The sequence below is a fragment of the Crotalus tigris genome, unplaced genomic scaffold, assembly GCF_016545835.1.
Source record: "Crotalus tigris isolate CLP2741 ecotype Arizona unplaced genomic scaffold, ASM1654583v1 scf7180000017690.20705106771:4171800, whole genome shotgun sequence".
Taxonomy (NCBI): Eukaryota; Metazoa; Chordata; class Lepidosauria; order Squamata; family Viperidae; genus Crotalus; species Crotalus tigris.
Genome location: NW_024096569.1, coordinates 2,176,889 through 2,204,879, shown reverse-complemented (window position 1 = coordinate 2,204,879; position 27,991 = coordinate 2,176,889). Strand labels below are relative to the sequence as shown.

Here is a 27,991-nt window from a genome sequence, read left to right as displayed (position 1 = left end):
TGGACTAGAAGACCTCCAAGGTCCCTTCTAGCTCTATTCTGATTGATTCATTGATTGATTAATCGAAATGGTATAGTTTCTCCTGCTTGAGTAGGGGGCTGGACTAGAAGATCTCCAAGGTCCCTTCCAGCTCTATTCTATTCTAAAAGGGGATCACACAACCCTGGGATATTGCAACCATCATAAATATGAATCAGTTGCCAAGCAACCTATTTTGATTATGTGATCAGCAGGATGCCGGGAGAAACAGTCATAAGTCACTTGTTTCAGCAGTCGTAACTCCGAGCAGTGACTAAACGAACGGGCTGTAAGTCAAGGACTACATTAATTCCTATTTCTTGTTTTATCCTTTCTGTTGTTAATTGAAACATCGTGCCAAGGCCCCGATGCCAATCCAGGCAATTTCCATTTTCACCGTGTCTTGGAACATGAGCGGAACTTCCAGAAATAGATATCGGGAGAAAAGTCAAAAAGCAGCTAAATCTGGAAGAAAGGTTTTATTAAAATTACAACAGTTCCCTAGAAAATATATATACACAGAGATCGGGCAATACCGTTTGGGAAATAGTTGGCTTATTCCTTTAAAAAACAAAAACAAAGAACCAAGAAGCTGGCCAGCACACGGTGACAGATGCAGGATGATCCCGAAGGAAGGGATCAGCCGCCAAGATCAGAACGTCAAAAGGGGATTTTCCCATGTCCAGGAATAGCTGCCCGTCCAGGTGAAGGTGGCCAAACACATTTATTTCCCAAGCTCTCCGAAACGAGATCCTGGTCTGTTATCAGCTCTTCAAGTACGAATCTTGGGGCGCAAGGACGTTTGCAATCCCGAAAAGACGTCCCTATCCCAAACTCTGCAATAATGCCCCCCCTCCAAAATCCTTGGCAGCCCCATCCATTGGGGATGCCGTTCATCTGGGTATCCCAGTCCCTCCTGGCAGAGTTAATTTGGGGACACCGGGTTGAAAACCGGGGGTAGCACCCGTTTGGAGTGGGTTTTCACCCAAGGGTGCTCCATCACGGCTTGCAGCGGGAGACGTTCGGCTGGGTTGTGACGCAGCAGCTTCACGATCAAATCCCGGGCGCCTTCGGTCACAAAAGGGGGGAACCTGAGATCGACCTGCAAGGAACGGAAGCGGCGCTAAAGTGAGCACACAGCTAAAACAGCAAGGCATGGAGAAGTTATTGAGGCCGACAAACCTTGTTTTAGGCATAGCAAGTAGGCTGGAAAGCCAGGCATCGTGGTTAGTTCAAGAGCAGAACATTTATTAAAATTTAAAGAGAGCCCATTTGGTGTTATGGGAAAGAGGACGGTCTAGAAACCAATTTCAATCCTACCTCAGTCAGCAAAGCCTCGTCTTGAACGTCCCAAGAGGCAACTGGACTGTTTTTCCTTGAAGACATTTCGCTTCTCATCCCAGAAGCTTCTTCGGTTCAGTTCATTTAAGTCAGAAGCGAAGAAGCTTCTGGGATGAGAAGCGAAACATCTTCAAGGAAAAGCAAAAGTCCAATTGCCTCTTTGGCAAAAAAAAGCACCTTTGGGACAACCGTGTCCTGGTGGCCCAGAGGGAAAGGGAGGAGCAGGGAAATGTGCGTGCCCGCGCAGACGGGTGCATGCGCAAATGGACTGCTAGCGCTCGTACGGGAGTGCTAGCGCTCGTATGGCGGTGCTAGCGCAAGTGGGGTTTGTGTGCGGCCACATGCATGCACTCACCCAATGGCCAACAGGCCATGGCCTGGTACGGCCCGCAGCCCAAAACTTGGGGACCCCTGACCTGGAGGACTGAGGATCTCCATAGACCCTTTATCTTGAACTAAGCTAGTCTCGGGCAGATCCTCCTGCGTGATACCAGCCGGGCTCACCGACACGATCCGGCGATAGGTCTCGGAGTGGCATTCGCTCTCGAAGGGCGGATTCCCCACCAGGAACTCGTAGCACAGGATCCCGATGCACCAGAGATCCACCTTCTCGTTGTGGGGTTTGCCTTCGATCATCTCCGGGGGCAGGTAATCCAGAGTGCCACACATGGTCTTCCTCCTGAGGAGCAATGGGGGGGGGGGAGGGAGAAAGAGGGGCTTAAGTAAAGCGATCCCCGAGAAAGCCCAGAGGAAGCATTGGACCCTCCAAATCGCCCACCCTGGACTTCTGGTTTCCCGCCGCGGCCGCCGCGGATGCTCAGAAGGCGAGCTGTGTCTTCCACATCCGATTTCTCTTCAAATCGCCCACTCTGGACTTCCGGTTTGCCGTCGCAGCCGCTGCGGATGCTCAGAAGGCGAGCTGCGTCTTCCACGTCCAATTTCTCTTCAAATCGCCCACCCTGGACTTCCGGTTTGCCACCGCAGCCGCCGTGGATGCTCAGAAGGCGAGCTGCGTCTTCCACGTCCGATTTCTCTTTGAATCGCCCACCCTGGGGGGGGGGGTCCGCCGACTCACCTGAGCGAGGGGGCGTGCACCGACCAGCCGAAATCGGCGATCTTCAGCTCCCCTTTTAGCCCCATCAGCAGATTCTCGGGCTTGATGTCGCGATGGATGACCTTCTTGTTGTGACAGTACAGGAGGGCGTCGGCCAGCTCTTCTATGAACTGCAGAGATGGGCAAAGGGGGGGCGGAGTTGTTGGCGATGCCACCCTCTCCGAGAGGCCCGAAGCAGCCCAGCTGCCCCTTCGGTGCACGAAGGAAGGGGAAGAGACTGGCCCGAACCCACAGGCTCAATAGAAAATAAAATAAATTATTGTGGGGGTCCCCGGTGCTCTCTGAGCTGGGGGGGGGGGTTTGCCTTGCAGACGTTTCATGACCCAGCTAGGGAACATCATCAGTGCTAGAAGGGAGGGGGGTTGTGAAGAGGAGGAGGAGGCAGAGGAGGAGGACTGATGGATCCTTGATTTCCTTGCAGACGTTTCATGACCCAACTAAGTAACATCACCAGTGCTAGAAGGAAGTGGGGTTTGCAGAATGGAGGGCGGAGGGAGGAGAGGAGGAGGAGAGGAACAGAAAAAGGAGGACTGTGGGGCCCTTGGCGTTCTCCTTGCAGACATTTCATGACCCAACTAGGTAACACCATCAGTGCTAGGAGGGAGGGGGGGTTTGCTGTCTCTTTATGGGAGCATTCCTGGTGTTGCCTTGATTAGGTTGTTATTTAATGTTAGCATGTTTGAGTTGATTATTCCTTGATTGGAGAATTGCTTGATCGTTGGTCCAGTATTTAACCTTGGTGTTAATCTCTTGCTTATCTAGGGATTGATTGCTGGCAAGGTTTTGTGGTCTTTTGTCTTTGTCTCTTTTACACGGTATGTATATATTGGTTTATCTCCATGTGCCTGTTGATGGCTGACTTGTCAGAGAGCCCGGTTTCCAGGAATTCTCTCCCATTCTTGGACTTGGCTTGCTCACCAACCCCACGTTGAAACTATGGCGAAGTCTATCCACTTAACAAATGCCTAATTAAGGCACCTCCAAGATCACTTCCCCCCCCCTAAACAATGGCAGGGCAAGCTACTACACCAGGGGTCTTCAAACGCCCTTTTTAAGTCTTGTGCACTTCAAGCCATGCCTGGCTGAGGAATTCTGGGAGTTGAAGTCCACAAGCCATCAAAGGGCCACGTTGGAAGACCCCTGGACTATACAGTATATCAATAAGGAAGAAACCCCACACTCCCTCACACTGATGATGTTACCCATTGGGGTCATGCAACGTCTCCAAAAAAACTACCAAGCTCAGAGGGAGCCTCAAGGACAACCCCCCAGTCCAGCCCTGAGCTATAAAGATTCCCTTCTCAATAAATTACAAAAGACAGACCCATCGGTTAACCGAAGTTGGGGTGCATCAAAACAGGAGACCCCCAAACCTCCCACTGTTTCTCATCAGAGGACACAACCCCAACCCCCCATCCAAGTGTCCAGTCCTCAAGAGCGCGGCTAACCGTGGCACTTCTCTGCTCGTCGAAGCGCTGGTACTTCTGCAACTCCTTGTAGAGTTCCCCCCGAGGGGCGTATTCTAGGATCAGATAGACCCGCTTCTTGTCGTGGAAGTAGTTGTAGAGGCGCAGGATGTTGGGGTGACTGCAGGGAAGGGGAGACACGTTAAATCAGAGGTCCCATAAAGTTCGGGCACCAGGGACCGGTTCCGTGGAGAGAGGGCGTGGTTTTGTATCCTGCCGGCATCCCGCCGATGGGGCTTTGCTTGTTTGTGAAGCCCGGTTGCTGACATGCCGCAGCCCAATACCGGTCCACCAATTGCGGGTTGGAGACCCCTATGTTAAATGGCAACCCCAATAATTAAAACAAACAAACAGAAATAGAAAATGGAATGGAATAGAATAGAAAATAGAATAGATTATAGAAGAATAGAATAGAATATAGAATAATATAGAATATTTGTTTTCTGAGGTTTTCGCGGGTATTTGTATGTAGGTCTTTGATTATTCGGGTTTTCTCCCGCGTAAAATTGGAAGTGTCTTGGCGACGTTTCAACGAAGTCCCATTCGTCATCTTCATGCTGGTGCTTTCAGCTTCGTGCTTCGAGGAGCAATGTGTGGTCTTAGCTGTTTCTTCCTTTTAACTGCCAGTGGGGGGTATGAACTGATTGGGTGGGAGCTTGGCTGTGTTCTGATTGGGTGGAGGTGTGTTCTGATTGGTTAGGGGCTTGGCTGTGCTCTGATTGGCTGGGGGGTTGGCTGTGCTCTGATTGGCTGCGGGAGTGTCCTGTTTGGGTGGGGGCTTTGTTGTGCTCAGGTTAGTCTGAGTTGCAGGGGGATTTAAGATGGTGGGCTGCCTTGCTATTTTTTGGCTTCGCGTTCGTGGTCGTGCCTCATCTTCATGGTGGGTGTCAGTTTGCTTCATAATATAGAATAGAATATAGAATAATATAGAATACAAAATAATATACAATAGAATAGAGAATAGAGAGAACAGAAGCTGGAAGGGACCTTGGAGGTCTTCTAGTCCAGCCCCTTTGGAGAATAATTTCTTACGCGCGCACACGCACACAAATCTTTGTGGCAGCCCCTCAAATACTGGAAGACTGCTATCCTGTCTCCCCCCCCCCCTTTTCTCTAGACTGGCCGTACTCAATTCTTGCAACCGTTCTTCGTATGTTTTACGGGGATAAGTCACGGGGTTTTTTTTCCCAGTGCCGCAGTAACTTCGGTCACCAAGCAAACTGCCGTTAAGTCGAGGGCCACCTGGACGTAGATTTATTTATTATAAATCTATAATTACACATTAATATAATTTACGTCTTAGCAGGTAAAGACAGCCAAGCTTGGCACGCGTGGGAAGGAGGCGGTTGCTAAACGGTTGTTAAAATCGTGGACGTCGCCGTTAAGCCGCCAAAGGCCGGGCCCCGCTCCCGGCCCCGACTCCACGCCACCCCCTTGCAGGTGGGCCCAGGTGTGGACTTACCTGAGGTGACACTGGATCTCAATCTCCCTCCTCAGCTGGTACTCCACCCCTTCCTTCTCCATCTGGGATTTGAAGAGCACCTTCAGCGCCACAATGAACTTGGAGTCCTTTTCCCGGGCCAGATAGACGTTGCCAAATTTCCCTTTGCCCAGCGGCCGCCCGATCTCAAAGTCGTCAATGGTGAAGATCCGCCGTGGCCTGGCGTGGACATGGGGCAGGAGAGGGTCAAGGTGGGAGGAGCGCCCCACCCAGGTGGGATTTCAAACGCCCACTCCTCTTTTTTTGGGGGGGGGCAAACCTCTGGGGGATGGGGGGGAAATACTCACTCTGGGCAGTCCTGCAAGGTTGGCACGACGGAAGCGGGGTCAATGGGCACGCGGCCTGGGATACCTGCAGAGCCGGAAAGCGGAATCAGAACACAGTCCTTGAGGCACGAGCAGGTTGTCTCCAGAGCAGAATTGCGGCAGGCAGACGAGGCGTTTGGTTAAGGCACTCGATTTTACGACCGTACGACTTAAAGTGAGAATAGAACAGAATGGAATAGAATGGAATAATAAAACACAGGATAGGGATAGGGACAGGGATATGGAATGAGAACAGAACAGAAATAGCAATAGGAATTAAGAATAGAATGGAATATGGAATATAATACAATAGAATAAGAAATAGAAGGGAATGGCGAATAGAATGGAATAGAAATAAGGAATGAATAGAATAGAATAGAATAGAAATAGGGAAGGATAGGATAGAATAAGAATAATTAGAATACGAAATAGGAATATGAATAGAATAGAAATAAGGAATGAATAGAATAGAGAATAGGGATAGAATAGGAATAGGTAAGGATAGGATAGAATAAGAATAATTAGAATACGAAATATGAATATGAATAGAATAGAATACGGAATAGGAATAGAAAGGAAAGAATAGGAATAAGAATAGGAATAGACTTTAGAGGCAGGACAAGAAGCAACGGATGGAAACCAATCAAGGAGAGAAGCAACCTAGAACTAAGGAGAAACTTCCTGACAGTCAGAACAATTAGCTAGTGGAACCACCTGCCTCCAGAAGCGGTGAATGCTCCAACACTGGAAGTTTTTAAGAAGAGACTGGACAGCCATTTGTCTGAAACGGTATAGGGTTTCCTGCCTGAGCAGGAGGTTGGATTAGATGACCTCCAAGGTCCCTTTCGACTTTATTATTTATTATTTTTATTTTTATTATTATATAGATTTAAAATCAGAGATATGCCTATTGGGCATGTTACCAGAAAACTATAATAAGCTTTACATATATTAAGAGCAGGTAGGATAGTATATGCAGAACATTAGAAAAAATGAAGAAACCCCTAGAGGGAAATATAATTCAAAAAATACTGGAGTGCGCAGAAATGGTTAGGTTAACATTAAAAATCAAAGAAAAAGAAGAAACTGAAGACTATATGACCTGGGAGCTGTTTTACCAATGGTTAGCTGACAGAAACAGAGGTTAGAAAAGTTGGAAATATGAGAAAATGTGGATTACGTGAGGAAGATCTATAGTGGATTAGTAAATGTTTTGATTGTTATACCATTAAGGTCAATGCGGACAATACTATTTTTAACAATATGATTGCTATTTCCTAGTTAGTATATGATTGTATTTTGATAAGATTACGATGAATGTGATGATTATTATATTCTAATATTTTTATACATAGACAACACATTGTTCAGTACAGAAATGGATTTTTTGATATAATAATAATAATAATAATAATACGATGATCGATAATAATAATAATAATAATATAATAATAATAATAATAATAATAATAATAATAATAATAATAATAATAGTAGTAGTAGTAGTAATATGCAACAATGGTGCATTGGAAGATCTGCAAGAAATATCATTTGCCTGTAACCAAGAACTGGTGGGATCATAGAAAAAGACAAGCGCCTGCAACATAACACCCCGGATTTAACAATTGTCGATAAGAAAGAAAAAAAAAGTCTGGATAGTGGACATGGCAGTGACTGGAGACAGCAGAATAGACAAGAAAGAAATGGAGAAGATCACAAAATACACAGACCTAAAAATAGAAAGACTGTGGCAAAAGCAAGCAAGGGTAGTACCAATAGTCATAGGATCCTTGGGTGCAATCCCAAAACATCTGGAGCACCACTTGGACACCAACATCGGCATTGACAAATTCGCTATTAGTCAATTGCAAAAGGCGGCCTTACTAGGAACTGCTTCCATCCTGCGACGATATCTGTAATACCATCAAACATCCACATCTGCCTATCCCAGGTCCTGGGTAAGGACTCGATAGGTCGACAAAAATGCCAAGTCCAGTCTGAACATCTAGCTGACTGTGCGATGATCAATAATAATAATAATAATAATAATAATAAACACCTTCTGAAGACGTTGGATCACCTGCAAAGATGAGACAAAGATCCCCCAGATCTTACCTGGATTCTGGACGCAGGCCGCCTTCATGGCGTGCTTTGCGCTGTTGGTGAGGGCCCTCTGAGCCAGGATTGAGCCAGAGGGGGTGGTGGAAGGGGTGCTGCTATTCTTGTACGGGAGGCGCTGAGGACCAGCTGCTTGGCTGTTGGGGCGATACTGCAGGAAAAGAGACCACCGATTGATAAACCAGCATTTTGGTTTGGAAACGCAAGGCCCACTGTGGTGGCATTAAGAAAAAAAGTCCCAAAGGTGTTTTTTTTTTTTTTCCAGGACTGGACTTTGTTGTTTTTCTCTTTGAAGACGTTTCACTTCTTATCCCAGAAGCTTCTTCAACTCTGGATGGTGGGGAATGGAAGGATTTATACTCCTTGCAGACAGCTGGCCATTTGCCTTCTTTTAGAGAGTTGTAGAGGCCACCTGGAGGTTTACCTGTAAGATCTTTACCTGCGCCTGTGTGAACCGCTCAGGGGGCCCTGAGGACACAGACAAACCTCCAAGCAACTAAATTTCATTTTTAATGTATGCCGTTGTGCCTACAGGGGGAGGGGGGGGGAAATGACAATAAAGGTCCTCTAATCTAATCTAAAATCCAGCTTCCCTCATTGACTTTACTTGTGGGAAGGTCACACGTGGGGAATCACATGATCCCGGGATGCTGCAACCGTCACAAATACACACCAGTTGCCAAGTGCCCAAATTTTGACCGTGTGACCACGGGGATACTGCGATGGTCGTAAGCACGAGGATTGATCATAAGTCAGGGATTTTTTTATAGTGCCGTTGTGACTTCAAACGGCCACTACACAAACAGTTTTAAGTCAAGGACTACCTGGCCTGTGTTATCTATACGGGCATTCGGTATTTTATTTAATTTAAATATTTTATTGGCTTTTAACAATAACAGTCGCCAGTGTCTGGTGTACAGCGTGTTGTCTTGGTTTATATATTTGAGGTTGGGGGGGGGGAAGCAATCATAATGAATTAACAGTCAATAATGATTAAATTTGATAATTCCATAATTAGTACATTAATATATTTCCCTTTTCCCATTTGTATTCTCCTTCTTCCACCTTAAACAAATAGAATCTTAACATTTTCAATATATGATTATAGACATTTTTTTCATGTTTGTACAGATCACGGTAACATTTATGCATAACATTTTTTTTTAATCAGTTTATATTATTCTTACAAGCTTCATCTCCTTGGTTCACCAAGCATCCTATTTTCGTGATTTTTGTTTAAGCTTCATTTCTCCTTTTATTCGACCCATTCTTATCAGTCATGATTTTCTGTGTGTTAGCCATCTAGATATCCAAATTAGGGACACCATCCCAATTTTTCATGTCTCATGTTATTATTAAAAATACTGTGCTTCTTGTCTATCTTATAACATCTGGGTAAAACATCCTTTCTAAGAGCTTCAGTATTATTTATTCTCCAATAGAGGTAAGTCCTCAACTTACAAACGGTCGTTCCAAGTTATGACAGACACTTAAAAGGTACTTATGCCCCCCCAAATTCCAACAGACTCCATTTTGGAGCTGTTTACGGTGTCCAACAGTCACGCAACGACAACGCAACAACATTTTCGCCCCAAACCCACATTTGCTTTTGATTTTCAGGAAAGGACCAGAAAAAAACCGCCCAATAGCAAACAATGCATTTGCTGAAGGACCACCTCAAAAAAAGACCCTAAAGTCAGGTCAGGTCATATAACGACCCATTTTACAACCTTACTTGCAGGCTCCATCCGGTTGTAAGCTGAGGACGTCTTATATCAACTACACAAAGTTAATTTCAAATAAGAATGAGATGTTAATTTTTATTTTAGAAAAGAGGGCATATCAAGCTACAACGGAATCCGGGATTCCCGCTCTACACAGTTGCCACGTTGAGGACAACTCGAATAGATCTATTATGGAATTCGGGATTTGCACTGTGGATCATTTCTTTGAAACGCAGGAAAACTTACCGAAGAAAGGCTACTGTAGATGCTGCTGATATTTTCCTTGTTTGCCATCCTGGGTGCCGATCAAACGCTTCCTTTGCTCATGGGCGGGTCAGCAATGCTAGAGAGGGGAGGTATAAATATAGGAGGAATAGCCAAGGCAGAAATAAAGCCAGCTCCGGGATCCAGAAGATGAGGATAAATCTTCTATTGGGTAAGAGAGATCGGCTTCCAACACTAAAGACTGAATTACAAAACAACAACAACAAAATAACCAGGTAAATTCTGGGAAATAAATGTAGCAATCAATAGGAAAAAAACAGAGAGGGAGTTGATCTTTATGATCTTTAAAACTTTCCCAGTGAAGACAACAGCCGCTCAAGATTGAGACCTTGTAGAAACAGAGTAGAATAGAAATAATTAGAATAGAATTCAGAATTAGAATAGAATGGAATAGAACGGTAAAATACAGAATAGAATAGAATTCAGAAGAGAAGAGAATGGTAAAATACAGAATAGAATAGAATAGAATAATAAAATTCAGAATTAAAATAGAATGGAATAGAATAGTAAAATACAGAATAGAATAGAATAATAAAATTCAGAATAGAATAGAATTCAGAATAGAATGGAATAGAATAGTAAAATACAGAATAGAATCTATAGAAATAAAAATGTAAATGTTCGTTTGTTCAAAATCTTAAATCTCCAAAAGTTCTTCACCGATTGCTTTGAAATTTTGACACAACGTTGCATTTGAATACGCGCGTGTTTTTATATACCTATATTCTATAGATGTCACACCTGTGACAGGTAAAAACATGCTTTTTTGAAAAACAGCGCCATCTGTTGGACGTAAAAGCAACACACGCTACGATTTCAAACAATCTCTATATCTGCACAGACAATGGAACAACAAAAAATATTGTATACCCACAAGAATTGTGAAATTAAACATATTACAAACGTGCGCTTTCTCTTTTCTTTCTTTTCCATTTAACCAGACTGAGCCACAGCAACGCCGGGAACAGCTAGTACAATAATAAAATACAGAATAGAATAGAATAGAATGGAAAGGAATAGAATAGAATAGTAAAATACAGAATAGAATAGAATAATAAAATAGAAAATAGAAAATACAGAATAGAATAGAATAATAAAATACAGAATAGAATTCAGAATAGAATAGAATGGAATAGAATAGTGTTAGAAGTAAAGTCTTCATCCTGGTTCATCCAAGCCGGGAATAAATAAGCAAACATGGTGACTGCTTTGGGAAGAAGGTTACAGTTTATTGCAGAGAGATGGTTCTTCAGGAAAGTGCAGAGGAGAGAAGAAGGGCTGAGCACATGGTGTAGTAGGCTTTTATACCCCCTCTAGCCTTTTGTTTGGAATAGTTTCCTGTTCCTGTGGCATGAACCTTGAGGCTGTTTCTGAGTGTTTGTCTAGGCGACCCAGGGACCGTGCAACCATCATAAGTATGAGTCAGTTGCCAAGTGTTTGAATTTTGATCATGGGATCTCGGGGATGCTGCCACGGTCGTTAAGTGTGAAAACTAGCCACAAGTCCCTTTTTTGAGTGCCAAGTTCGAGCAGTCATTAACAAAATGTCGTTAAGTCGAGGACTGCCTCGTTTAAAAACCATCCCAGCATCCCTATAACCACGGGATCAAATTTCAGGGGCTTGGCATGTACTTATGACCCTTATGGCACGTATTTATCGCCATTCGCGACTTTCCCAGCTGAGTTCCGACAACGGGGGAAGCTGTACTCGCTTAACGACTGTGTAATTGATGTCCGGGGGGGGGGCGGGATACAATTGGGACATGCTGTATGAATGCACTTATTTTTATTGTTATATTTATTGCTTTAATTTTGTACGCCTCCCTGAGTCCCTAGGGATTGGGCGGCATATAAATTTTATTAATAAATAAATAATTCGCTTAAGGACGGCAGCAGTTCAGTCACAAAGAGATCAAGTCAGGTGCAACTGCCCTGACATCCGCCTTCTTTGCCTAGCAACGGGAAATCTGCCTTCCCCCAATTGTGACTGTAAATCGAGGACTCCCTGCAAATTGGATACAGGTGCAAGGCACTTGCTCAAAGGGCACACACACACACACACAGCACAAATTGGCACTCGTGGGCACAACGGATCTTGGTGTGCACCACCGCACACAGAGGGAGCTGCTTGGCAACTTTTCCATGTCCTTCTTTAGAAATCATTAAATTTATCCCAGGGGAGTCCAAACCGTGGGAACTTTTTAAGACTTGTGGACTTCAACTCCCAGAATTCCCCAGCCAGCATGGCTGGCTGGGGAATTCTGGGAGTTGAAGTCCACAAGTCTTAAAAAGTCCCCACGGTTTGGACTCCCGTCTTCTAGGGAGGAATTATCCGTTTCCAGAGATTCCCCCCCCACCCAGGCCAGCCAGATCCCCTTCCCGCATAGCCGATGGTGGATGATGGGATTGGTAGTCCAGTGCATTTGAAGGGAGGGCTGCTGGCAAGAAGGGGAGGGCGGGGTTGAGCCGCCGCTGCTCCCAGCATGGAATCACCCTCCATACCGGACGCTCCCGGTAGACGTTGGACTACAACCCCCATACTCCAGGGCGAGGCTGATCGGCGCCTGCGCCAGGTTGGGAAAAGACAGGAGGGCGAGGCCGGTTCGCGGGGTTTCTCCGCCGCCCGCCCGCCCGCCTTGCAATCCCCGCATCACTTACCGCTTCCCGGGCCCCGAGAACCGCCGCCGAAGACCCGACGCTCTTCTCTTTTTCAAATCTCCCTTCCGGGATCCTATTGGTTTGCCGCAGCCAGACGTCGCTCGGCGCGCCGCCTCATTGGCGGAGGACAGCACCGCCCCTCTCCCCAGCGCGATGAGTTCCGCTCTTTTTATTGGCCGGTTCCTTGTTAGCCGGCTGAGCTCCGCCTTTCCCATTGGACAATCGTCCCCGACGGAAGGGAGAGGCTTCTACCTCCATCGCTGTTTCGTCAGAGCGGGTGGGATTTGGACCCGTAGCAGAAGTTACGGATTGGCCCAATTTATTATTATTTTTTTTAAGAGTCCCGCCCCGTTTTCTATGACGCGGTGCCCATTTCCACACATCGGCCAATCAGAACGGCAGAAGAAAAATTACCTGGGGAGATAAGTCGGCCATTTTGTAGTGAAAGCACCGTTTTAAAAAGACCGAGGAAAGAAGAGGCGGGGTATACGGAAGGAGCGGGCAAGGCAGCCAATGAGTGACGCGCAGCTCTACAAGGGGCTGTAAATAAAAAGGCGTAATAACCAATCAGAAAAGAGATTGCACACAATTCTTACTGGAGGGGAGGGGCGGAAGGATCATACCCAAATCAGCCATCGCTGGAGAGATTGAGTGGCCGCGGATAATGAGAGTTGTAGTTATCCAGCTACACCGAGTTTAAAGCAACCATTTGGGTTAAGGAAACACGCCGCGTCAAGCTGCGTAGAACGAGAGAAAACACTTCCCCTACCAAATACAGAAACAAACACGAGACTAGCACATTCTCACGACCGCTCTGCTCTTTATAGACACGGAAACTAAAGGACCGCCAGGAAAATCAGAAAGGAGCAAACCGGGGCGTTGCTATTCCCCGGCCGGCGGAGACTCTAATCATCTCTCATGCCTCTCCATTCATCATTTTCTGTTCTCCCGGAGGAGGAACAGGTAAGGATATACCTCACTGACGATACTCGCGCATCTGCGCAGTGGCGACTGCTCCCTGCGGGACAACCGCCTTGGTCATGGTGACCCCCGCGGGCATTGTTTTTTTTCACCGCGCCCCCGCCGTCCTAGCGGGGAGACCCTTCCCGGCCGCCCCGCCCCTCTCCTTTTCCCATAGCATCCCAACCTCTCCCAGTGGCGGCACCGGCCAATTTCCCAGCGATCCATGCGCCACCTAATCTGCATAAGCGTGACATCAGTCCCAAGTTTTAAAAAAAACAAAGCCCTCTTTGGGATCCCTGGATTTGGCTTTTGCTGCAACCCAGTTGCGTGCATCTTATCTTCCAAAAGTGGACAATTGGAAAAGGAGAACGCCAAGCAGGAATGACTGGGAGCTACTGGAACAGCCAAACAACGGCTGGGAGAGATAAAAATCCCACCTGGAATAAAGGGATATAAAGAGATGTCAACCCCACAGGATAATGTATTAATAATCCCCAGCAATGTGATCAAAATTTGCGTGCTTGGCAACCAGGATGTACATTTACAACCATTGCACCGTCCCAGGGTCATCTTCCTGGCCAGCTTCCAACTAGCAAAGTCTGGGGGGGGGAGTGGGATTCATTTAACGACCACATGATTAACTTAATGATTGTGATCTCCTTAACAAGTGATGAATAACATTATAAAATCAGGTGCAATTCCCTTAAACTGCCTCACTTAGCAATGGAGATTCTAAGTCATCAAGGAACACCGCATCAACAGAGGAGTAAAATGCCAAATGACTGTTATGTGTAAAAAAAAAAAAAAACAGACTTTGTGTGAAATCGTTTTGGATGCAACGAGGGACAATGGAATCGAGTTCAGCACTGGATGTTTTATTTTGGGGGGCGGACGGTATCTCCGTCTACTTTTTAATCCTCGCACCGAGCTTTTGCACCGCAACTTCAGGTGGCTGTTTGTGTCATTTTGAAAGGAGAGAAGATCAGCTCCACCCCGATTTAAGTTGTGATGTGGCAAACGAGAAGTTTATAGCAAATACGATAACACCTTCTTAACTGATGCAGGTTTCAGTTTAAAATGGGGGTGTCTGACCTTGGCGATTAGAAGACTTGTGGATTTCTCCCAGAATTCCCCAGCCAATTTGTGGAAGGTTGTTAGGTAGATAGGAAGTTAGTAAGAAGGAAGGAAAGAATAATAATAGAGGGAGAGAAGGAAAATGGGAGGGAGGGAGAGAGGAAGGAAGGAAGGAAAGGGAAGATAAGTAGGTAATCTGGGAAATTCTGGGAATTGAGGTCCATCCATCTTAAAGTCCCAAAGATGCTTTTTCAAGAGGCAACTGGACATTCTTGTTTTGCTTTGAAGACGTTTCGCTTCTCATCCAAGAAGCGGCCATCTGAAAGCTGCCAAGGTTAGTAAATACTACTCTTGATGAAATATAGGATGCCATCACAGATACAATATTAAGAGGTTTCCACAGAAGGAATCTGAGCTCTGCAGAAGATCTAGCTGCTTTTTTGTCCATTGAGGAGTGAGCAAAGATGGAGCTGAAAACCAGGGACAGCTGATAGTCCTACGGGAAGGATATTTGACCTCCATCTCGTCCTCTTTTGGAGTTCGCTCTGCACTGGGATAATCCGAACGAGAGGTCTCGTCTGGACAGAGGCCGTTGCCCTCGTTGTCCTTTTCACAGTGGCTTCTTCTTGAGTCCAAAGACGGAGATGAACAGGAAGATCTCGACAACAGCCGGTAAGGCACTGGGCAGAGGGGGCAAAAAGAGAGGGGAAGGATCAGTACCCCAAGAAAAGTGTCCCTCTTCCTGAATTGGACGAACCCCCAAACCACCGCCAGCAAATTGGCGACCGCGCAGGGACAGGCCTCTACCTGCAAAACCCCATGATGTACCAGTACGTGACCGTCTCCCAGCGCTCAAAGACGAAGAAGGAGAGGCAGACGGAGGCGCTGCAGTGGGCAACCAACGCTAACAGGGCACCGTCAGGGAAATCAATGGAGGGATTTGTGTAAAATGAATTTTAAAAAAGGGATGCTTGCCTAGGAAGAAGGTCCACCAACCTCAGCCGCTCGCACGAAACAACTCCCGGGACATTGTGGAGTGCATTTGGGATGAGGACGGGATGGAGGGACGGGGGCAAAATAAAAGTCTTCAAAAATAGAGATTAGTCACACTGCAAAGGTTAAAGTTGGAATATCCTAAAGGCCTGGTCCAGATAACCTGCTAACCAAAGGTGTGTTTCTGTGCCATGCTGGACCACAATTATTTGACTTAATGGAACTTGTTGTATGAACACAGTCACTGTGGTCATTTTCTGACACTCCCTCTTTTTTGGGGGGGAGGATGGAATATATATGGTTAAATAAATAAATTGTCCAGCTCCTTTGGGCCCCCTCCCACACAGCCCGTCATTTTGCTAGCCTGGGACTCCGGGGATGATCACAGCCAACCTGCAAAACGCAAAGATCCACCAGTATAAGCTGCCATCCCATTGCTCAAACAGGAAGAAGAGCAATGTGACTCCTGCCGAAGCGTGAGCGAGGGTGGCTTGCGAAGAGGAGGAGGCTGGGTCAGGAAGCACAACGACCACGGAAGGCGGACCCACCCACCCTGCTCTGGAGGGACACAGCTGGCGTTGGCGCTTGGCAACAGTGCCACGAACCCATCTGGGTCTGGGGCTCAGCGGCAGGCAGGCAGGCAGGGAGGGAGGAAGGGGAGGGGGAAGGAAGGAGAGGGAAGGGAAAGAAGGAGAGGGAAGGAAGGAAGGAAGGAAGGAAGGAAGGAAGGAAGGAAGGAAGGAAGGAAGGAAGGAAGGAAGGGAATTCTCTCTTCCCACCCCAGTCCACCCCATCTGCTGATCCCCGTTTTCTTTGCGAAGGATACAAAACAGACTTTGCACGTTGTTGAACATGGACACTCCGGACAGGAAGCCAGCCAGCTCCACCACAAACAGCCCAAGGGTTACGGACAACGCCACCACCATCCTAGAAAGAAAAACCCAGCTGAAAGAGACACGCCGAGTATACGAGAAACGCCACCAGCTAAAACTTGCAAAGAGATTAAATTGCCAACACTGTCGCCTAAATTGCGATGGGACCGGGCAAAGCCGACTAATCCTTTTCATATTTAAAACATTTAATATTTTGTTCCCAACCTCTGGTTGTGTTTTTAACCTTGTGCGACCATGCTGACGTGCCTTTGGAAAAATCGGAAAGTGTGAAACGGTGGCTTTTCCGTTTCACAGTTAGGATGTCAAGGATGAAACTTGGGCAGCTACCAGTCCCTGCATTTCAACTTGCCTTTAGATTAAGGGGGCGAGGTTTTACTTTCAAGTGGGTTAAATCAGGGCTTTTCAACCAGTGGTATGGGTATCACCTGTGGTATATTGGCACCTGGCAGGTGGTATGCGACCATCCTAGAAAAGTGGTAGCGGGAGAGGGGAATGGGCTGAACGGGTGGCAGCACCACACAAGCCTGAGCGAGAGACGGCTGGAGCTGCAGGGCTGTCGGGGCTCAGTGGAAGTGCCAGGATCAGTGCTTCTTTGGGACCGTCAGGGCTCAGCGGAAGCGCCAGGATCAGTGCCAGGCTCCAGCTGGAGCTCGGCGCTGATCCTGGTGCTTCTGCTGAGCCCTGAAGAAGCACCAATCAGCTGGAATGTTGCAGCCTCTCCAGGGTCTTTTGATTTATATTCAGATGCTTGGCAACCGATTCATATTTATGACGGTCACAGTGTCCCAGTGTCATGTGAAGTGATCAAAACCTGCTGAAACCACCCAGCAGACAGGGGGGAATAAAAACCAAACACCCCCACCCCATCCCCGCTGCCAATGCTCACAATGATGAAAACCTTGGACAGGAGGAAGAGCGCCGCCAGGCGCTGTCTTGCTCGGCTGTGGCTTGGGGGGCACTTTTTTTGAGTGCCATTGTAACTTCCAACAGTCACTAAGTGAACTGTTGTAAGTGAAGGACTAACCTGTACTTTATCACTTTTTTCCTTTTTGCGGGGGGGTCATCAAGTTTTTGACACCTTGCTAGGCAACTGGTGGTACTCAGATGTTGCCATATCCTAAAAGTGGTACTATGTGTGAAAAAGTTGAAAAGCCCTGGGTTAGACTGGAGAAACAAAACTTCTACAATTCAGCTGAAGAGAGCCTGAATCCTTTTCAAGGGCACCAGGACAGTTGTAGATTTGAAGCGGACGGTTCCCATAACAAAGTGAACTTGTTGATATGGCTGGGGAAATTATTGTTTTAAGTCTATGAATTGGTTTGGGAACCTCAGAGTGAATTTCACTTCGACATAACCATGCCGTGTAGTCAATAAACAGTAAGATTGTCAGAAACGGAACGAACCTGGCATTTTATCTGGATCCTCAAGCTGGATGTTGAAAAGCTTATTTTAAAATGCCAACCGAGGATTAAACATCCTACAGGCCAAAGCAGCGAAATACAACATTACACAGCCGCAGGCAGCTTTAAGCTGTGTGGAGTTCTACTCCCAGCATTGGCTGGGGAATTCTGGGAGTTGAACTCCATGCAGCTTAAAGCAGCCACAAGTTGAGAAGCAATGTCAACCAGCTTATCTTCCTCACTTATCTTCAATTTTACAATTTTTGACGGGCTTCTTAAAATCAAGTAATCTGGGGTTGCTTTTCTCTCTCTTCCCCCCCCTCCCTTTGCGAATTTAAAAAAATCCAGGATTTGGACCCAAAACTGACTCAGATCCTGAGCACGGGGGGGGGGGGGGGGGCTAAGCTTCCCAGGCTGCAATACCCATCCTCCTCAGCCATCAGCCCCGACAGCCGTTGTCGTCAGAGAAATCAAGATTAACTCCGAGAGACGGCGACACGCGTCACCGTTCCGGGATTCTCCCTTTTTAAATACTCTCTCAAAATGTGGGCCTCTCTCAAAGAAAGATTTTTAAATTCAGGCTACACCCTCCCCCCAACTGCAGCAAAGGTAGATTTTAGCAGCAAAATGACTCACTCGGTGTCTCGGTGGTCAAATTCCTCTTGCGTGCACTGAAGAGGGAGAGAAGCGCGGACATTGTTCTCCTGGAGGAAAAAAAAAATAGAATAGAAGGAGGGATAGAGAGAAAGAGAGGGGGGGAAGACTGCAGGCTGAGGGGGGGCTAGGTTCTTTTGGTCGTGCCTTTGAGGGGGTTTTTTAATGGGGCAGCAAAGGCCGGCCTCTCCCCCCCCCCCATTTTCTCAGCCCACTGGAGCATAGAGGTTGGAGGGCTAGGGACCCTGTTTTTCTTTTGGGTGTCCCCCGCAAGATGGTGGGGAGACGGGAGGAAAGGGCAGGAGCTTCTGAAAGCATCCAAGATGGGCTGAAGGGCTGCGGAGCAGTTTTGGACAAAGTAAAAAAGGATCTCCGTTTATCTCTCTATCTCTGTCCATCTATCTAGTATATCTATCTATCTGTCTGTCTGTCTGTCTGTCCGTCTGTCTCTATCGTCTATCCATCCCTCTGTTTATATCTATCCATACACCTATCTGTCTCCACCCATCCATTTATCCATCTCTATCTCTACCCATCCATTTATTTATCCACCTATATATCTGTATCTATCCATCTCTATCCATCCATCCATCCATCCCTATCCATCTATCTATCTATCTATCTATCTAATCCATCCATCCATCCATCTATATCTATTATCTATCCATCTATATCTATCCATATATCTGTCTCCACCCATCCATTTATCCATCTCTAGCTCTACCCATCCGTTTATCTTTCTACCTATATATCTGTATCTATCCATCTCTATCTATCCCTCCATCCCCCCATACAGTTATCCATCCCTATCCATCCATCTATCCATTATCTATCTTATCTATCTATCTATCTATCTATCTTATCTATCTATCTATCTATCTATCTATCTATCTATCTATCTAATTATCTATATCTATCTATCTATCCACCTATCTATCTATCTATCTATCTAATTATCTATATCTATCTATCTATCCATCCCTATCTATCTATCCCTGTATCCCTCTATCTATCTATCCATCTCTATCTATCCCTCTATCTATCTATCCATCCTCTCTCTATCTATCTATCTATCCATCCCTATCTATCTATCCCTCTATCCCTCTATCTATCCATCTATCTATCCCTCTATCTATCTATCCATCCCTATCTATCTATCCCTCTATCTATCTATCTATCTATCTATCTATCTATCTATCTATCCCTCTATCTATCTATCTATCTATCTATCTATCTATCCCTCTATCTATCTATCCATCCATCCCTATCTATCCCTCTATCCCTCTATCTATCTATCCATCTCTATCTATCCATCTATCCATCCCTATCTATCCCTCTATCTATCTATCTATCTATCTATCTATCTATCTATCTATCTATCTATCCATCCATCCATCCATCCATCTCCATCTATCCATCCACCCACCTATCTACCTACCTACCTACCTATCATCTTTACCTCTATATGTAATTACTATCTCACTTTTATTACTTTAGAAATACAGGCTGTCTTCAACTTACAACAGTTTGTTTAGTGACCATTCAAAGTTACAACGGCACTGAAAAAAAGTGACATGACCGTTTTTTCGCAGTGATGACCTTTCCAGCCATCCCCAGGATGATCCGATCAAAATTCAGAGGCCTGGCCACTGGTTCCTATTCATGACCGTGGCCGTGTCCCCCATTTGCGACCTCCTGACAAGTCAATGGGAGAAGCCAGATTCTCTTAACAACCAGGTTACTCACTGATCAACTCCGGCGATTCCCTTAACAAGACAGGTTGTAAACTGGGGCAAAGAACATCCGGAGGGATCGGAGGAAAAAGGAATTAACACTCGGAAGGGGACCCTCACCCTGGACCAGAAGATGGTGATGACGATGACCAGGTGAGCCGTGAGGACCAGGAACCGAGCAGGGATCAGTCCACTGACCGGCGGCATCCTCTCCCTGCCTGCAAAAGAGCAAGGAAGAGAATCCTCAGGGCCCAAGGAAAACGTCTTCCGATACACACAGAATGCAGAAGGGGACCTTGGAGGTCTTCTAGTCCAACCCCCTGCTCAGGCAGGAAACCCCTCTCTCCTTCTCCGAATAACAGAATAACGGAGTTGGAAAACTCACTTAACTCACTGAAGAGCTGCCTGGTTTAACAATGGCAATTTGGAGCTCCACTGCGGTCGTTAAGTCAAGGACCACCTGTACCGGGTTCCGTTTTCTCCACCTCGCAACCTACTTTGTGTGCACCATTCCCCAGACGATCCACCAAGGCGAGGGAGTCCTGGGTTTTATCAGGGCGCACTCAGGATCACCATCTTTGGGGTGCAGAAATCAAGCCACTGATTCCCCCCCCCCAATTTCAGAGATCCAGGGTCTTCTTCTCTTAAGGGTCTTCTTTCTAAACGAGAAAAATCAATGGAAAATTAATATTTTTAGTAATAATAGGAATAAACGCCTCCTTAGCAAATCCACCGGGCATCCTCCTCTGTGGAAGCTGACGGGGAGTGACTTTGGGCCAGGCTTTCAGGGGGGGAAAGGAGGAGAAAGAGAGGGGCGGCTGAAAGCATGAGAGCTCCTGAGACCATCCAAACCCCCCCTCCTTGGAGAGGAGTCCATTTGTGCCAGTTTTCACTCCTCCCATGTCCCTCCAGGTTTTGCAGCAGAAGGCTGCATTCACACGTGTCACTTAACTCGAGTTAAACAGTTTAATGGGGTTTGCACGGGGGGGGGGGAAATGGTTTGTTCAAATCAACCAATCCGGCCGATCTCCCTGATCACGTGACCTCCTCCAAAGCAGCACCCCTCTCGGCACCCAGCTCCATCCCGCGTGTCGTGTGAACGCAGCCCCATTTTTAGACCGTATTTGGCTCTTGGTTCCCGCCACCCCAACTGCTCTCTTGCCCTACTAGGCCTCCAGCAACACCCCGCTCCTCGTACAGCATACCCACCTCCCGCCCGCAGCTTAAGAGAGCTCCCTTGATTTCTCAGGCTTCGGGTCTGGTTGCTAGGCCGCACCGTTGCCGCGGCAACCGCCTAGGCCCAACCTCTTTTCCCTCTCCGGCGACGGGCTTCGCGCAGCCTCGCGATACTTCGAAGGCCTCCTTGTCTCTGGCCGCCATCTTAGCTACGGGCAAATTGCCCATCTCCGCTCGGCTTTCCCTTCTTCTCCGCGGGAAAGAAGCACATTTGCACCCGAAGCGTGGAATCCCCGCAAATACAAAAACAAACAAACAAAAATACCTGGACACAACACACACACACACAATCCCACTTCTAATCTGTGAATCCTCCTGCATCTTTTCAGCCAGGTTTCCCGAAAGCAAAACATTCCCTTATTTGCACAAAAGTAGGAAACTTAAGCAAGCTGCTCGGGCTAAGCCAGAAAGAGAAAGAGAGAAAGAAAGAGAGAGGGAAAGAAAGAAAAAAGAGAGAGGAAGAGAAAAAGAAAAGAGAGAGAGAGAGAGAGAAGAGGCAGAGGGAAAGAGAAAAAAGGGAAGAGAAAGAAAGAAAAGAGGGAGATAGAAAAGAGAAAGAAAGAAAGACAGACAGACAGAAAAAAGAGAAAGAAAGAAAAAGGGGAGAAAGGAAAGGAAAGAGAAACAGAAAAAGGGAAAGGGAAACAAGGAAGGAAAAGAGGGGGAAAAGAAAAGAGAATAAGAAACAAAGAAAAAGGGAAAGGGAACGGGAAAGAAAGAGAAAGAAAGAAAGAGAAGAGGCAGGGAAAGAAAGAAAAAGAAAAAAGGGAAGAGAAAGAAAGAAAAGAGAGGGAGAGATAGAAAAGAAAGAAAGGGAGAAAGACAGAAAAAAGAAAGAGAAAGAAAGAAACAGAAAAAGAGGGAAGGAAAGAAAAAAGGGAAAGGGAAAGAAAGAATAAGAAACAGAAAAAGGGAAGAACGGGAAAGAAAGAAAGAGAAAGAGAGAGAGAAAGAGAAGAGGCAGAGAGAAAGAAAAAAGAGAAGAGAAAGAAAGAAAAGAGGGAGAGATAGAAAAGAGAAAGAAAGAAAGGGAGAAAGACAAAGAAAAAAGAAAGAGAAAGAAAGAAAAAGAGGGGAGAAAGGAAAGAGAAAAAGAGGAGGAAAGAAAAGAAAGAAACAGAAAAAGAGAGGGAAAGAAAGAAAGAGAGAGGGGGGAGACAGGAGGATGGGAGAGAAGAAAGAAAAGAAAGAAAGAGAAAAAGAGAGGGAAAGGGAAGGAAAGAAAGAAAGAAAGAAAGAAAGAAAGAAAGAAAGAAAGAAAGAAAGAAAGAAAGAAAGAAAGAAAGAAAGAAAGAAAGAAAGAAAGAAAATTTCCCGGGCAATTCAGGAGGGCATTTGAAAAACAAGCAATATTATCTGGGGAGTTTTGTTACCTTTTTTTGCAGACTTTCACACGAGAAAGGAAAGGAGGAGGATCCGCTTCGGGAAAAGCGTCCAAAAAGCGGCCAGAGTGAGCTGTGATGGCCGAGTGGTTAAGGCGTTGGACTTGAAATCCAATGGGGGCTCCCCGCGCAGGTTCGAATCCTGCTCACAGCGCGTCCCTTTTGCACGCCTGCCTTTGTCCGCAAATGCGACCACCTTCTCTCTTCTAAGGGGCTTCGACAGGATGGAAATGCTCCAGTCTTACCACCGATGTTTGCACAAGGGGGGGGGGGGAACTAACTAAATAAACAAATAAATCCACCTTTCCCTTTTATCAGTGGTTTGATGCAACTTTGAGGGCGTGGACTTCACTTCTCAGAATGCCCCTGAAAACAAGATAGAAATATATGTTATTTTAGAACAAGTATTGTATATAAAACTTAGATGTATATGTAGAGATGAAGAATTGATTGTAAAAATAATAATCTGATAAGAATGTATATACTGGAATGTCACATTAAATCCAATGTTTGTTTCTAACTGTATTATAAATAATATTTATAATACAGTTATAATTTATTTATTTATTTATATTTTATTTATTTATTTATAAATAAATTTATAATTTATTTATAAATAAAATTTGTAAAAAAAAACAAAAAGAAAACAAGGTCACTTGGGAGTTTTAAGTTTATCCCTCTTAAAAGTTCCCAAGCTTAAAAAAAAAAGAAATATACACACACACACACACACACAAATTAAAAGTAGTTTTAAAGAGTCTTTGCAGACCCAGCATGTTGTAAAATGCAACAGGGGAACCCACTTTGCAAAAATTCCATGAATATATATATATAGGTTTTCGCGGGTGTTTGTATGTAGGTCTTTGGTTGTTCGGGTTTTCTCTCCTGAAGGCAGGACAAGAAGCAACGGATGGAAACTCATCAAGGAGAGAAGCGACCTGGAACTAAGGAGAAACTTCCTGACAGTGAGGACAATTAACCAGTGGAACCACCTGCCACCAGAAGTGGTGAATGCTCCAACACTGGAGGTTTTTAAGAAGAGACTGGACAGCCACTTGTCTGGAATGGCCTAGGGTCTCCTGCTTGAGCAGGGGGCTGGACTAGAAGACCTCCAAGGCCCCTTCCAGCTCTATTCTGATTCTGAATAAACAGGAGACAGAGATTGCAACGCTCCCCAAGCAGGGACCCTCCAGATATTTAAGACTACAACCCCCATCCGCGCCCGTGTGAAAGAGCGAAATTTCCTTGCGGAAGAGCCTGTAGTTCCCCCTCCATCGCCACTTGGGGGCGCTGCCTCCCCTCCATCTTTGCAACTTGTGCTTGGAGAAAGGCAGGAACCGGGAGAAAAAAAAAATGGGATTTTTTTTTTCTTTCCCCAAACAATGTCAGCTTCGGGATTTTTTCTCTCGGGAGCCACGGGAAACAGGTGCAAAAAGCCAAAAAAAGAAAAAGAAGTGGAGATGCCGGGGATTGAACCCGGGGCCTCATACATGCGAAGCATGCGCTCTACCACTGAGCTACATCCCCTGCCCGGCCTGCCATTTGCTTGCTTTGCTATTGATGTGCCTTTGATCTGAATTATGGTGTCTTGAAATTTGGTCTTTTTATGACTTGTGGGCTTCAACTCCCAGAATTCCTCAGCCAACGTGCCTGCCTGAGGAATTATGGGAGTTGAAGTCCGCAAGTCATCAAAGGGCCAAGCAGGGGTCTTCCAACTTGGCCCTTTGATGACTTGCGGACTTCAACTCCCAGAATTCCTCAGTCAGGCATGCTATCTGAGGAATGCTGGGAGTTGAAGTCCACAAGTCATCAAAGGGCCAAGTTTGAAGACCCCTGCTTGTGGATTTCAACTCCCAGAATTCCTCAGCCAACGTGAGGGAACTAGGACCCTTTGATGACTTGTGGACATCAATTCCCAGAATTCCTCAGCCGGCGTGAGGGAACTAGGACCCTTTGATGATTCATGGACTTCAACTCCCAGAATTCCTCAGCCGGCGTGCCTGGCTGAGGAATTCTGGGAGTTGAAGTCCACAAGTCATCAAAGGGCCAAGTCGGAAGACCCCTGCTCTGAATGGCCTCCTTGCAAGGCCATTCTTGAGCACGTACAGAGGGCAGCCCAAGACAACCCCCCCCCAGCCCTCTGCACGACAGGAGCAAAGGCTGCGGGAGCATGTGCAAAGCGCTGAACTAGAAAAAAAAAAAACTTTTCACTTTTTTTTTTTGAACGTTTTGACCTCGTTTTCCCTCCTGAGGTTTTTCTCGATCGTTGCTGCGGGCGCCACGTTGCAAAACTGGGGATCACTTTAAAAAAAAAAAAAGACCAAATTTAAAAAAGAGTGGATTTAGGATAATTCTATCTTTACATACTGAGATCAGGAAAAAGGGGAGCGGTGGCCAAGCGGCGCCGTGGCTTAGTTGGTTAAAGCGCCTGTCTAGTAAACAGGAGATCCTGGGTTCGAATCCCAGCGGTGCCTTTTTTTTTTTTCTTTTTTCTTTTTCCCCTTTTTCTTCCTCAAACTCCCCCCACGAACCCCCGTTTTTGCAAAAACGCCCGCCGACGGTTGCAAAGAGCTACCGTCCCATTTCCCCCCCCAAAAAATGCATCCTTTTTGCATTACTATTATTATTATTATTATTATTATTATTATTATTATTATTACTATTATTACTATTACTATTATTATTATTATTACTATTACTATTATTATTATTATTATTATTATTTTAAATTCCAGCAAGTCTCTTTTTTGCAATTCGAGAGCAGCGCAGGCTTTTCTTTCCCCCCCCCCCCACTTCCTCCCCCGACGCGGATGCAACCCGTGCAAGGCTTTTCTCACGTGCTCCAATCGCAAAGTTGCCCTTCTTGTGCTAAAAAAAAAAAACAGGGATGCGGGTCAAGAATCGGCTGCAACGTGGGAAACGGACACGGGAAGGCGGGTTTGGAGAAGATGGGTTGCAAGAAAGGTGAGCAAAAGGAGATCTTTTAGGAAAATGTTATTTTATGGGCAAAAAAAGAAAAAAAAATCAAAAGTTGCATTGGCCGGGAATCGAACCCGGGCCTCCCGCGTGGCAGGCGAGAATTCTACCACTGAACCACCAATGCTTGCTTCTTTGCCTGGTTTTTTTTCCATGTTTGTAAACTCCATTCAATGGGGGAGGGAAGAGTACAGTCCAGTGCAAGTAATTTTTTTTTTTAATTGCAAAATTTTTTATTTTCAAATTTTTCATTACATCATAAAAAATACTTCAGATAAAGAATAAAATAAATTTATACACACAACATTCGGAATTGCTCACCCATTTCCAAGTAATTTTTGATTTACAGCATTTCATTTAGTGACCGTTCAAAGTTACAAAACTGCACTGGAAAAAAAGTGACCTTTTTTCCCCCATTTTTTTTTTTCAATCTCATTTTTATCTAATATTTTTTTTCCCTGCTGTTCTATGCCTCATGCCTTCACTTGTATTTTTTTTTTGCTTTTTTGCATTATTAATATTCTTCTTCTTTTTTTTTTTAGTTGTATTTTTAACCAACAAAACAAAACAAAGCAAAACATAACACACATACACACACAGTATATACTCCTCTCCCCTTTTTTTTAACAGCAATTACATAACGGTCATCTTCTATTATTTACATTTCCCCCCCTTATTCTTCTTTAGAATATTTGTCCTTATTGCCCCGTTGTTTCTTATTTACATTTTTTCTTCCTTCATATTCTACTTCTTACTAAGAATAATTCATATTATTATTATTATACAATATTATACACATATTTTCACTTTTGACCTTTCCATATTTATTCTCCTCTATTATTTCTACTCTATCATTTTTTGCATTATTAATACTATTCTTATTGGTAGGATGGTGGTGATGGTTGTCATCGTTCGGTTGCTTTGTATGGACCCTGATGAGCATCTGCATCCGAGACAAATTGTGTGTCTAATCACAACTTGGCCAAAACAAGCATTCAATTCAATTCAATTTTCTTTCTTTCTTTCTTTCACCCCCCCCCCTTCCCCAAATTCCCTCATTTGCAGAAGAGACAAGTTGCTTGTGATAAGGGCACGTGAACAAATCTCTGCTATCTGGATTAGCTCATTAGCACCCGGGGCCAGCTTAGGCCGCTATCTGAAATTGACAAGATCCTAATCCATTTAACCTGTTTTGTACCCTAAAGAACATGGCACCAAGACATGTGTATGCAGAATAACCAAATTGGAAGGGACCTTGGAGGTCTTCTAGTCCAACCCCCTGCTCAGGCAGGAAACCCTATCCCATTTCAGACAAATGGCTGTCCAGTCTCTTCTTAAAAATTTCCAGTGTTGGAGAAGGAAGGGAGGAAGGAAGGAAGGAAGGAAGGAAGGAAGGAAGGAAGGAAGGAAGGAAGGAAGGAAGGAAGGAAGGAAGGAAGGAAGGAAGGATAACAGAATAAAATTTGGAAGGGACCTTGGAGGTCATCTAGTCCAACCCCCGGCTCATGCAGAAAACCCTATAGTACCATTTCAGACAAATGGCTGTCCAGTCTCTTCTTAAAAACTTCCAGTGTTGGAGGGAGGGAGGGAGGGAGGGAGGAAGGAAGGAAGGAAGGAAGGAAGGAAGGAAGGAAGGAAGGAAGGAAGGAAAGGAAGGAAGGATAACAGAATAACAGATGGAAGGGTCCTTGGAGGTCATCTAGTCCAACCCCCTACTCAAGCAGGAGTTGCTATGCCATTTCAGACAAAGGGCTGTCCAATCTCTTCTATTCCCCAGGGTTTCCTTGCTTACTCTCTTTTAATCCCTTTCTCTTCAATGAATGTTAATGCATTCCCCCCCCCCCCCTTTACTAGTTATCCCAGAAGAGAGGTGAGGATTCCAAAGATTCCTCCAGGACATTCCAGAGCATGAGCCTTCCCCACCATTAAGGCTCAGCCAGCTGATTGGGGTCCTTTCCTCCTTAATAGGCAATTTCTTAATAAATCTTTTGAAAGCTTTACTAAAATCCCAGTGTCTCTCTAAGTAACAGAATGACTGAGTTGGAAGCGATCTTGGGGGGGGGGGTCTTCTAGTCCAACCCCCTGCTCAAGCAAAGGCTGAGGAATTCTGGGAATTGAAGTCCACAAGTCATAAAAGGGCCACGTTTGAAGACCCCTG

General features: G+C 45.5%; 2 protein-coding genes and 5 non-coding genes across 13 annotated transcripts; 2 read left to right on the top strand and 5 right to left on the bottom strand.

The window, feature by feature from the left end:
- Positions 1-484: 484 nt before the first annotated feature.
- AURKB (aurora kinase B) lies at positions 485-13,449 on the bottom strand. 4 transcript variants are annotated; one of them, XM_039338003.1, is made up of 10 exons: positions 13,153-13,449; positions 12,944-13,069; positions 9,834-10,053; positions 7,861-8,014; positions 5,728-5,791; positions 5,402-5,599; positions 3,922-4,060; positions 2,435-2,583; positions 1,864-2,038; positions 485-1,120 (listed from the first exon to the last, which is right to left on the bottom strand). In XM_039338003.1, the coding sequence occupies exons 3-10, from the start codon at positions 9,879-9,881 to the stop codon at positions 944-946; spliced, it is 1,104 nt and encodes a 367-aa protein (XP_039193937.1). In that variant the 5' UTR covers positions 9,882-10,053; positions 12,944-13,069; positions 13,153-13,449; the 3' UTR covers positions 485-943. The 4 variants fall into 4 exon arrangements, with proteins under 4 accessions (XP_039193937.1, XP_039193938.1, XP_039193936.1 ...); XM_039338004.1 differs by having other exon boundaries at positions 9,834-9,930; positions 12,944-13,248; XM_039338002.1 differs by lacking the exons at positions 12,944-13,069; positions 13,153-13,449 and adding an exon at positions 12,530-12,936.
- LOC120305797 lies at positions 13,385-13,515 on the bottom strand. The gene has a single exon (XR_005556097.1). It is a non-coding gene; the product is annotated as a U8 small nucleolar RNA (small nucleolar RNA).
- Positions 13,516-14,346: 831 nt separating this feature from the next.
- On the bottom strand, positions 14,347-23,085 carry TMEM107 (transmembrane protein 107). 4 transcript variants are annotated; one of them, XM_039338007.1, is made up of 7 exons: positions 22,849-23,085; positions 20,625-20,898; positions 20,360-20,457; positions 18,489-18,556; positions 16,386-16,486; positions 15,953-16,049; positions 14,347-15,246 (listed from the first exon to the last, which is right to left on the bottom strand). In XM_039338007.1, the coding sequence occupies exons 3-7, from the start codon at positions 20,444-20,446 to the stop codon at positions 15,177-15,179; spliced, it is 423 nt and encodes a 140-aa protein (XP_039193941.1). In that variant the 5' UTR covers positions 20,447-20,457; positions 20,625-20,898; positions 22,849-23,085; the 3' UTR covers positions 14,347-15,176. The 4 variants fall into 4 exon arrangements, with proteins under 4 accessions (XP_039193941.1, XP_039193942.1, XP_039193943.1 ...); XM_039338008.1 differs by lacking the exons at positions 15,953-16,049; positions 22,849-23,085 and adding exons at positions 15,374-15,470; positions 21,449-21,943; XM_039338009.1 differs by lacking the exon at positions 22,849-23,085 and adding an exon at positions 21,449-21,943 and having other exon boundaries at positions 20,634-20,898.
- Positions 22,930-23,011, top strand: TRNAS-UGA. Its single transcript has one exon. It is a non-coding gene; the product is annotated as a tRNA-Ser (tRNA).
- Positions 23,086-24,312: 1,227 nt separating the features above from the next.
- Positions 24,313-24,384, bottom strand: TRNAA-CGC. The gene has a single exon. It is a non-coding gene; the product is annotated as a tRNA-Ala (tRNA).
- An 873-nt stretch (positions 24,385-25,257) lies between these two features.
- TRNAT-AGU lies at positions 25,258-25,331 on the top strand. Its single transcript has one exon. It is a non-coding gene; the product is annotated as a tRNA-Thr (tRNA).
- Positions 25,332-25,889: 558 nt separating this feature from the next.
- TRNAG-GCC lies at positions 25,890-25,960 on the bottom strand. Its single transcript has one exon. It is a non-coding gene; the product is annotated as a tRNA-Gly (tRNA).
- Positions 25,961-27,991: the final 2,031 nt, after the last annotated feature.